Source organism: Triticum aestivum, chromosome 4D (genome assembly GCF_018294505.1).
Source record: "Triticum aestivum cultivar Chinese Spring chromosome 4D, IWGSC CS RefSeq v2.1, whole genome shotgun sequence".
Lineage (NCBI taxonomy): Eukaryota > Viridiplantae > Streptophyta > Magnoliopsida > Poales > Poaceae > Triticum > Triticum aestivum.
The window spans coordinates 491,004,652-491,015,776 of NC_057805.1; the positions used below are offsets into that span (position 1 = coordinate 491,004,652).

General features: G+C 41.7%; 1 protein-coding gene across 2 annotated transcripts; it reads right to left on the reverse strand.

The window, feature by feature from the left end:
* Positions 1 to 3,779: 3,779 nt before the first annotated feature.
* Positions 3,780 to 10,482, reverse strand: LOC123098946 (protein HLB1). Of its 2 annotated transcripts, XM_044521032.1 has the most exons (14): positions 10,082 to 10,482; positions 8,478 to 8,597; positions 8,317 to 8,386; positions 8,054 to 8,164; positions 7,732 to 7,815; positions 7,074 to 7,124; positions 6,439 to 6,468; positions 6,278 to 6,340; positions 6,101 to 6,156; positions 5,844 to 5,970; positions 5,428 to 5,463; positions 4,591 to 4,710; positions 4,305 to 4,475; positions 3,780 to 4,207 (listed from the first exon to the last, which is right to left on the reverse strand). In XM_044521032.1, exons 1-14 carry the CDS (start codon positions 10,393 to 10,395, stop codon positions 4,097 to 4,099), a joined length of 1,464 nt encoding a protein of 487 aa, XP_044376967.1. In that variant the 5' UTR covers positions 10,396 to 10,482; the 3' UTR covers positions 3,780 to 4,096. The 2 variants fall into 2 exon arrangements, with proteins under 2 accessions (XP_044376967.1, XP_044376966.1); XM_044521031.1 differs by lacking the exon at positions 6,101 to 6,156 and having other exon boundaries at positions 5,844 to 5,947; positions 6,283 to 6,340; positions 10,082 to 10,481.
* Positions 10,483 to 11,125: the final 643 nt, after the last annotated feature.

An 11,125-nucleotide genomic window follows, 5' to 3' on the forward strand; every position in this document is an offset into this window, starting at 1 on the left:
AGGATCTCTCTCTCAAATGCTTCGGAGGTGGGTTGCTCTCAAAACGACAAAAGCCGTGCACTAACTCTGAGCAGCGACCAATTTATGGTGTAGGGGGTGGGCTATTTATAGCCAGGAGGCAACCCGACCTAATTTGTCTAAAATGACCATGGGTCACTAAGGAACTGACACGTGTACAACGGTCAGATTTCAAACACACGCGGCAGCTTGACTTGGGCTACAAGTAAAGCTGACTTATCCAACTCTGGATAAGATTTGCTCTCATTGTCTTCGCTCGAAGACATAGGATTTGGTTGAGCATCACATCAGTCACTCTGACTTTGTTCACTTGGACCCCACTTAACAGTGCGGTGGTTCCTATGACTCAACAAAGAAGAAAAGGAAACTACGAAACAACTATGTCTTCGTGCTCCATAGTCTTCATGCGATGTCTTCTCATGTCATAGTCTTCAATGTGAATATCTTCACAGACCACCATTATCTTCAATGTCTTCACACATTTTTAGGGGTCATCTCCGGTAGGTAAACCGAATCAATATGGGACTACTACTTGTGTTATCCTGCAATTCTCACAAACACATTAGTCCCTCAACCAAGTTTGTCGTCAATACTCCAAAACCAACTAGGGGTGGCACTAGATGCACTTACAGTAACTTAGACTAGTGTCATGTATATGATACTAATCGATGTTACTACCTTCATAGTGCAAAGTATCATGATGGTTGCATTTATTAGGTCGTAGACTCACTTTGCATTAGGTTGCGTTATGTTATGGTAACATATTTAGAGCAAGTACAATAAGTTGATGTAAATGGACTATGAGGATTTAGACATTGTGTTTTGCTGAATTGGAAGAGAGAGAGAGAGAGAGAGAGAGAGAGAGAGAGAGAGAAGAGAAGCTGGATGTAGACTTACAACCAGCTGTAGCACGGGCTCCAAGAAGTTTTGTAAGGATGGAAGGTGGGTCATATGTTAGTAAAGTAACACTTGTAGCTACCTGCTATACATGTTAGCTATTACATTGAATATAGATGACATGGAAACATGATATAGACAAAAAACGGCTATATTACTAACCATGCTCTTATGTTACCATAAACACCTCTCTCCTCATTACCTACTTGCCACATTAGCAAACTTACCTTGAGGTGTGTTATGTTACTAGCTAAGCTACTTCCACTATGTCTAGCCTAAGTAGGTTTCACCCTCTAGCCTCAATATGCATTATCGGCGGCACCACCAGTAAAAACTTAAGACAGAAGAATAGAGGGTAGGCCGAAATCAAAGTTTCCTACATTGATATCAGCAAAGGTTTTGGTCGTGGTTTAACCTAGTCCATACCAAACTCTGTTGTCAGCACTAGTGACCAATTTTGATGCATCTGCGGCGAACACTACAATCAAATATAGTTCACAAGAAAAAAATTGAGAACTTTTATTATTCAGTGAAAATTTTGTTGCCATGGAAGTACTTTTATGCTGCCACGGCAGCAGATTTTGTTGTCGTGGCAGTTGTTTTCTATAAACTTTCAAAACTTAATAAAACTAACAACTTATAAATAAAAGGGATAGAGAGAAGTGATCAAAACTTCATAATTTTGTACTTTTGAAAATAATTTGATAACCAAGGTGATCAGGCCTAATTAACAAATAATTTCAAATTTACAATACTAACAAACTTCAAACAACACTTATGTTACCTCAACTTGGATAGGAAAGGTTCCAATAATAAGAGTTTGATATTTCCTTTTAGACGGAATAATGGGCAGTTCAAATTCGTCAATAATGATAGTTATAATTTTTGCAGCCTTTTGGGAACCATTCCTTTTATCAAACTTCTTCAAAAAATAAGCAGTGTGATTATTCCCATTAACATGAAAGTAACCATGTTTTTGTTAGGATCAATGATAACCCTTGCGGTATTAACAAAAGGTCTCCCAAGAATGACAGATGGGTTGTTATCCTCGGGCATCTCAACTCTCAAGTACAACAAAGTTTGTTAAAGATCAAAACATTAGCAACCATAAAAGGTACATTGTCACATATGCTTATAGTTATAGCGGTAGTCTTGTCAGATATTTGCAAAGATATATCAGTAGGCGTAAGTTTATCAAGTTAAGTCTTTTATAAAGAGAAAAAGGCATAACACTAACACATGCACCTAAATCACATAAAGCAAACTTAGCATAAGTATTATTAATGGTGCATGGTATGGTAGGTATTCCTGGATCTCCAAGTTTTCCAGTAATATTTTCTTCAAAAGAATAATTTGCAAGCATTGTAGATGTCCCCAGCATTTGAAATCTTCCTCTTAATAGTAACAATATATTTCATATACTTGGAATAAGGAGGAACTTTAATAGAATCGGTCAAAGGAATTTGCAAGTAGAGAGATCTAAGAAAATCAACAAATCTAGCAAAATGTTCATATCTTTAGTTCTAGAAAGTTCATTACGAAAACACATAGGTTTTGTACACATGGCTCTCTTTCTTTACCATACTTCCTAGCTTCTTTATTTCTCTTACCATGTTTCTTAATTTGAACATGAACATCTTCCTCTATACAGGTTGTACTTCTCCTTCATTTTCCTTATCAGACTCTATAACATCATCATTATTATCATCTTGTTGAAAGGGTTCTTGTTCATCCCCACTTCGAATCTCAACATCAGAAATAGAAACATTATTAGGATTCTCTTGAGTTTCATTAACAATATGAGGTTCCCGAGAACTATCATAAGCAGGTTCAACCTGTTTAGACTTATTTTCCTTTTTCTTTCTAGATGAACGAGAAACATTGTTATCAATATTTTGGGAATCTTCTTTCTAGTCTTTTAGGGTGTCCATTAGGATATATAGGTTCTTGAGTATGGCACCTTCTTTAGTACAAACATAAGCATCATATTTCTCAGCAGATTTAGCCATATCACGTAATAAATCTTGAGCACTCGGCACTTGTTTAAGTTGAACATGTATCATTCTGGGCACCACCGCCAAAGATGGAGGGGAGCGATCAGGTCGAACTAGGAGATTCTCAAGGGTGCGGGGAGGAGAGAGAAAGAAGAAAAATGTGGAGAGGAGCTAAGGTGACTGGGAAAGAATCAGGTGCCCCAAAGTCTCGTATGCTCCCATGCTCCAATGTTCAAAAACTCAAATTTGAATGTTTCAGAAAGTCCAGAAAAAAAGTGGACGCTCACAAGACATATATGTCTACATCCCCTAGAAAGTTCATGTTCAAATTCAAAATGCACACAGAGAAACAAAAGTAACAAATCCAGCATGAATAGTGTCAAAAAAAAGACAAGAAAAAACTATATTCACATATAGATTTGTCTTGTTTTGTTTCCCGATATGTGTTTTGATTTTAGATTTGAAATATATGGGGATTTTAGATTTGAAATATATGGGGATAGCAGATACATGTCTTGAGAACATTCACAAAAAATCAGAAAAAAAAAGGCACATTCTTATTTGATTTTTGTTTTTAAACATGGGAGCAAAATATTCTCCCTAGGAGACTCTCAAGGGTACAAGGAGGAGAGAAAAGGAGAAGGAAAATGAGGCCACGCAGTTTCTTTTTCTTGGACTACTCCTTCAGCGTCATTTTGACAACATATACATAAAGAAGTTTGACTTACGATAAAGCTACAACTTCAAATAATTTGAACAAACTGAGTACTGAGTAGATAGACAGAGACAAGTGTTCCAGACAGCCAAAAGGTACAACTTGGACATTGACCCTAATACAACAGAGGTTTGAATTTGGAAGTCAAAAATACAGGACACAACATACAAACATTTGAACCAGATGAAAGTACAGACTCATCTTCTCATCCGTCGTCTATTGCAAGTCATACAACATACTTGAAGGTATATATATGTGTTACAGGTACAAAACAATGACGCGCGCCTATGATTCGGATGGGTAAACACATCACTCTACACAAACTGTGAAAATTCACATCGGAGCAGTCAAGGGGAGGAGTACATAAAAATCAACTGTGGTGGGTTTTTTTTTAATGACACAGAATGCATATTGATATACATGTCGCTCTGTCCAGACACAGCTAGTCAAACATACAACAAGACATCATTGATCAGCCGGTGATGATGCCCGCCAGGACATCGGTCTTCCCTCTTGCGAATATGGTGTACACCAGGCATATCGCGTCTAGCCAGCCGTCGAGAGACTCCCAGGTATCAGCAACCTGACACGGCGAAAACAGAGGTGGACAATTAGTTCAAAAACCAACAACACTTGTAAGACAGCAGACCAAGAGGAGTAGAAGTTTAGGAGGGGCATACCAAGAACACAGGCCCATACGTTGTGTTTATACAAAGGCCGGCGCCAGGGGGCAGGGTCAGATCGGAGCACGTGGACACTGAAACTATGTCCGCGACGTCTACCTTGATAAACCTTTTGGCTTTCTCCACGAGGGCGTTTGCTTTGACAGGTGCACTTTCGGAATCATTGACCTTACATTTGTGATTAAAAACTTAGTACTCAGTGGCATACAACAAAGATGGATCCTAGCAGTGATATGAATAGTCACACAGGTAGGCTATCCGTTATCATCAGTATCACAAGTACCTGCTGGAGTTCCGTATGGTTTAAGATGAACTGCGACCTCTCCCAATGTTTGTGTGGTGCAATGGGGTCGTCTGCCGGAGGAGCAGTCAAATATCCCACTTTTAAATATGGCAAAGGTAGCTGCAAAATATGGCATAACAGCAAGGACGTCACAAACTCCATAGTTACGTTTTGCTGATTTTGACAAAGATATGGTCTAATCAAGACTGGCCCATTTCCAAGAAAATATATATATAACAAAAGGAGGATGAATATTCTTTTCAGTGTTCGGACACTGAGGGCGCACTCACATATTTTACTGGAAAGGCACACTTACAAGTTCAGAGTTTACATTCTGTAATTTGCTGAAACATCTTAACAAAAGGAGGCATTTCATGATTTGTGTGATTCTAAAGCTAGACTAGTTTTTATGTTCCACTTTGTGCACAGCAACATAATCAAGTCAATTGCATTTCAAATAACTGCGCATAACTTTTAGAATATGATGGATAACTCGCGGCTAGCTAAAGCAGGAGTGCTCCCAGGCACGCACACCAGCATTCTAGTCTCAATCTACGCAGGGTGGGTGCCTATATATCTTGTTTAAACAAATGCCACCAGGAACTCTTAGTTAACCAAGTTCTTAGTGATATCTCGCAAAATCAAGATCCCATATTCAGATATTCCTATTTGAAGTTAAGCCCTGACACCAGACAATAACAACATTACAGGACATCTCAGTTCATCAACGATCTACCAGAGCAACAACCACAGTCAAAAAATACGGAGATGCACACATAATAAAATTGTACTAGATTTTAGAGTAAAGGAACTGAAATATTACAGCTGCCAACGTACCATTGAGCGGACCAACCGTAGAGCACTGCGATAAACCTGAATTATGCAAAAACAACTGCATTTCAGTGGGTGTTGACAACTGTCATGCCTAAATATCATTAATGAGTAACCAACAACTGGAAAGTAAGCTTCTAGACACATCATGCTGAAAGGCCCACAATCATGCATATGACAACTATGGATTTGCTCATTTTAGAAAAAATAAGGTGCTACCAAAGCCCATGGGCTAGTGAATACTGGAAGCAATAAAAATGGTAGACTGGCGTACAAGTATAACAATCAGAAAGTACTGAAATGGATGACGAATAAAAGTTCTACATCAACAAATATAACATTGTGTTAAGATATTATTACAATCAAGGGCAAAAAGTAGGACTTTCACAACTTAGGGAAATAGAATAAAGAAATCCACATACCGAATAATTTGGCTTCAATGCATGAGCAGCTGCAACGTAAATAGCAGACTGACTATACAGGTCATTAGGAGAGGTATCGGCCCCTCCAGACCTCAAGGTATCCTCTGCCAAGCCATATTGCAGCACAAAAAGGAAGCAAGAGGGCGTTGATTATTGTTACAACAGAGTTGCATAAGGTAACATGCATTCAAATTGAAGCGGTGCTGTTCACCGTTTCAGTCACTATCAAATAGACCAAGGAAACACACCAGGACAGTTCAAGGTTGTAAATAGCCCGGTGGAAGTCGAACTGCAACTGGATGGCAGATCGAAACTGTGCCACCAAACAAAAGAAACTTAGTTTCAACACTTCCTTGAATATACATTTTGTGATAAAGCACTGCACAGAAGTAATGCTCAGAAGTAATTTCCGCGAAGATGGAAAGTGGAACTACCTTACTTATAGCTGTTTTTATGATTGTTTGCTTGTCTTTAGCAGGAACAATCGCACTCAATTCCTGCATCACAAGTTTGTACCCTTGAAAATGAGTGAAAAGCAAAAAGTATGGATGCAGAGTTAGTCATTTCTGATAGTACAGTGCATAAGCTAATGTACCTGTAGTCCAAGGCCCCAGTTGTTGAGAGCCTGCAATCAAAGAGACACACACACAATAACTGAGGCATGAATATTAATGGCCATAAATTTAGAGGATTGATGGAAAACGAGAAGAAATTAACTACTTCATGCAATTTAGATCATGGAAATTGAATGTAAAGGTCTTATTTCAGAGAACTAAACTGACATACAAAATGTAAAGCAATTTAACTTGATGTATCAAATATCAGAACTTTATGTAACTTGGGCATAAATGTTTAGAATCATTTAAACAGTGTTCTCAGAAGAGGTCATCCAACGGAGATGTAAGCCACTGATGTTTTATCCAGAGGATGTATACAAAATCAGACAGATTGACTGCCCAAAAGCAACTGTACAGACTCTCACAAGGTTTTCTCCAGTGCAACCTTATAACTGTGGTAGTGTGGAGTAATAGCTCAAAGAATATCTGTGTGATATCATATGTTTGATGATGGTGTGCATTTATGTTGCTCGTATTCGTGATGACTTGCTCACACCATATTCCAATGGTTTCCTACGGTGAACTTTTTACCACGTTATTTAACTCCAACACTTCAAAATTAGGAGAAGCATTTATTATTTGGCATAAATCAGTCAAGAGAGTCAGTACTAACCTGGGGGCTGTTCCAACTTAACTGGACTGCCTTGTCATAGTTCCTTATAGCCTGAAAAGGAAGAACACAATGAATATATGGTAACTCATCAAAATCCAGCATTTGAACAATATAGTTTTTTTTAATGTGGAAAAAAAGATCAGGCCATTGTTCCAATGTAATGGTAAAAAATCAGGAATGTTATCTATTACTCCCTCCGTCCCAAAATAAGTGTCTCGACTTTGTACTAACTCTAGTACAAAGTTGTACTAAGGTTGAGACACTTATTTTGGGACGGAGGGAGTAGTTAAGAAGCACACCCTTATTCTTAAGAAAAAATAATATGCAGCAAGAAGGAAATGGTAAGGGACTAAATATAATATTTTGCTTAATCCTGGGAGTTGCAACTTCATTTCTAGACTGCTACATATGACAGAGTAACTATGTAACCAAGATTTTAAAATAAATAGTATTATTAGATCGTAAGTTCAGTTAGCGACTTGAGAAAATAGCATTTCCCCTTTTCTACTGACAATCTGAACAACACCAAAACTAGAACAGTGGATGGGAACTTGAAATATAACAGAACAGGGGATTTGAACCTTTTGCCCTTTGGTCTAGCATAGTAAAAACAGAACCATCACAGAATGCAAGCAAACTTTATTAACATTGTTATTACCTGCTGCCAGAGTTCTTCAGCCTCTTTGGTACGCCCACGCATTTTGGCCCGATCAGCTATAGCAATAGCCCAGTTGTAATATGCCTAAAAGGATAAGAGAGAGGCATGAAAAGTTGAGAACTGTGATGTTTCTCAGCAGAGTAGCAAGTTAGCATGAGGCTTAAATGATATTCATGTGCGTTTCATTGATTTCAATATAAAATAAGTAGTCCATGCCAAGGCACTATGGTACCAATTCTCTTTGGTATAAAAAGGCAACAATGTTAACAGTTTCCAATAGAATCCAGAACATGAACCAATAAACTCGGAGTGGTGAACTTACATCATACAGTGTTGGGCAAAGTCGTGTAGCTTCAGCATACTTCTTGCAAGCCTCCTCAAGCAATGAATCTTTCGAAGAATCAGAATTAGGATCCACGTTGTCTGCACTTTCCTGCAAACATATTTGAAAAGGTTAAAATATTTCCCTCACAATGTTCATTTTACTAGCATGCTTTAAGCAACAGAATAAACGAAGGCCTGCAAAGGTCATCTTCAAGTAACGTACGAGCCGGTGTGTACTGCAAATAAGGAATGCACTTTTACCTGGAGAACTAGGGCCCAGTTATAATATGCATCAGGGTCTTCTGGATTTCTTTCAATGGCGCTAATATATCTGCAAAATGTACCATTAGAAAACATGCAAAGTTTGAGCTAATTATAATATTACTACAAGATTGGGTTAATCAGGTGAGTAAAACCAAAACCTTTTCGCTGCAAAGGTAAGAATACGTTGGCGAGAGCGACCTTCCTCATCAACTCCAGTGACACTATTTATCAAGTCCATGGCAACATCATGATGGGTTGAGAGTTGCAGGCTGTCCTGGCTGAAATGGACAAACGGAAGGGTTTTATAACTTGTATTTATCATAGCTAATTCAAGAATATCTCAATAACCGAATGCTTAAATGTTATACTCCATTATTTCCCTTTTGGCAGAAGATAAATTGGCAGTGCCAGTTGTTAAGAAGGCAACTTGCAGTCACATGAGGCCATGGGGCAATATATACACGTACTGGACTGGTCTAATATATGGAAAATTGGAAACTAAATACATATCTAAACCTAAGGAAAAGTAGCATCAAAACAATAACTATATTGGTTGATAACATAATTTGGACTAATCAAGCACCCATAGCATAATAAATGTGTGCTGCTACAGGCTTTGCAGTGCGTCAGTCCCCTGCACCCCACAACTCCAACTATTTCCTCCATCCCATTCTCTATCCCATGAGCGGCGCCTGGCGCTACAGCTACTTCTCCCGCCCACTTGGATAAGTTCTCCTCCACCCCCACTTCCCACTAGCCACTGACGCTTCACTGACGCTCCTCTCTCCCACTGCCGCCTTCTCCTCCAGCTCCACCGTGTCGCAACCTCCCTCCAACTAGGTGCTAGTTGGACTAGTCAAGCATCCATAGTATATTAAGTTGGCGCTGCAACAGGCTTGCAGTGCAGCAGCCCCCTGCGCCACGAAACTCCATCCGTTTCATTTTCTCCCCCCACCAGCGGCGCCCGGCACTATCCCCCCCAACTGCCCACCAACGCTTCGCCACCCCTCCTCTCCCACTCCAGCTCCGATGCCTCGCCGCCGCCTATGGTCGTCGACCGTCATCGCCTCCAGTGGTGTCAAGTCGGGGCGCAGCTGTCCCCCGAAGAAGCTCTCATCTAGGCCCATCAGGGCACTCATTACTCGTCAGACGCCGCTGGCCGGCGTCAACATCGAGGACGCGCACCCCACCCCTCTTTATCCAGCACCTTCCTCTTCCCAGATGCCTCCTCCACATCCACACAGCTCAAACAGCGCAATGTATGTCGGACGGTACTTGACATATTTAAGCGTGCACGCCCTAGACATTGGGTTGCTACAATAAACCATGGACCTATCCATGCCTACCTACTAGCAGCAGCCATCTGAAGCAGCAGCACACAGCACATTTCGTTCGTTCCAAACTTCACGGGACATGAATTAACACATCTAGTCAATTAACCCGTCCTGCAAAATGACATGACGGATCCAGCCTGAAACATCTAACAAGTGAGCCGGCCAAGCAACCCATATGCGCAATTGGAAGCAGCAAGCAACCAAGCAATTCAGGTTCAGCGCAGCAGCAACGACCACCATACACTACAGAGCTAAGCAGTAGCAGCGCAATTACACATAAACTACATTAGAGATCTGCAACTAAGCTATGCAACCAAGCGGCACAAGACTGCTAAAGTAGAGGTCGCGGCGGCCGGCAGGAGCGCAACCGCTTGGGGCGATCGAGATCCGGACGGCCCGGCGCGGGCAGGGAGGGAGCGGGCACTGACCTGGAGCGCTCGGGGGTGGCGGATCCGGCCCCATTCCCGTCGGCGGCGAAGTCGGATCTCCCGGCGGCGGCGGCCTCCCCGAGCAGCTCCCCCATGGTGTAGGGGCGCCAGCCGTCCGCGTTCGTCCCCGCGCCCTTGGGCGGCTCCGATCTCGCCGGGACCTCCTCCACAGCCGCCACCTCCTCTGCCGCCGGCGCCTCCGCGGCAGCGGGCGACGCCAGCTCCGGCTCGTCCTGGTCCGCGGCGCCGTTGGGGAGCTCCGGCTCGGAGGGGTCGGCGGGCTTGGGCTGCGTGGACTCCTCCATGTCCAGCATCCGGCGAGAGATCTGGGGCTGGCTGTCAAGTGCGGGCGATCTCCAACTCCAACTGTGGGCTTCTTGGCCCCACTCCTCAGTGTGCTATAAGCACGATGCAAACTTGTGTGTTTTCGTGGGATCTCCGAAGCGGACCTTCAAATCCCCCGCATCCGACCGGACCGCGCTATCCAGACATAATTTACCAACCAACCAAGTCTGGCACCCCATCGGTACACAAAGCGATCTGGATGTGTTTTCCTGCAAATCAGAACCAAATAAAGAGAGACTTTGCGAGAGTCCGGACATCCTCATGATAAACCAAGAGTCGTCACGTACCCTACCTCTTCGTCGGAATGGCAGAAGACCGCTGACTATTGTTGTTAATTGGCGGAAGGCTAGCATGTTAAAAGACGGATGGCGGTTACTATTTGGGCACTCGGCGGAAGCTTTGCAAATACTCCCTTCGTCCGAGAAAAACTTGTCCCAAACTTGTCTTTCAAATGGATGTATCTATTACTAACTTGGTCCTAGATACATCCATTTGAGGGACAAGTTTTTTCGAACAGATTTGGGTATTTGATAGAAGGTGTACTTCTTGCCATATGATTAGCATTTGGTAATCTATTAAGGTTCTTTATCACACGTTTGGCGGAATGACGAAAGCTTTGCAAATAGATTAGGGCATTTGGTGTAAGGTTTGAAAATGGTTAAACCCATTTTTACGGAGGTGTATGATTAGCAAGGTGAT

Excerpts from the sequence above, each read along its gene's own strand:
- LOC123098946 (XM_044521032.1), bottom strand. The coding sequence starts at position 10,395 with ATGCTGGACATGGAGGAGTCCACGCAGCCCAAGCCCGCCGACCCCTCC. Across the intron at positions 7,816-8,053 it reads TTTGCCCAACACTGTATGAT|GCATATTACAACTGGGCTAT; the intron begins GTAAGTTCACCA and ends TTATCCTTTTAG. Across the intron at positions 4,476-4,590 it reads ACCATACGGAACTCCAGCAG|GTCAATGATTCCGAAAGTGC; the intron begins GTACTTGTGATA and ends CACAAATGTAAG.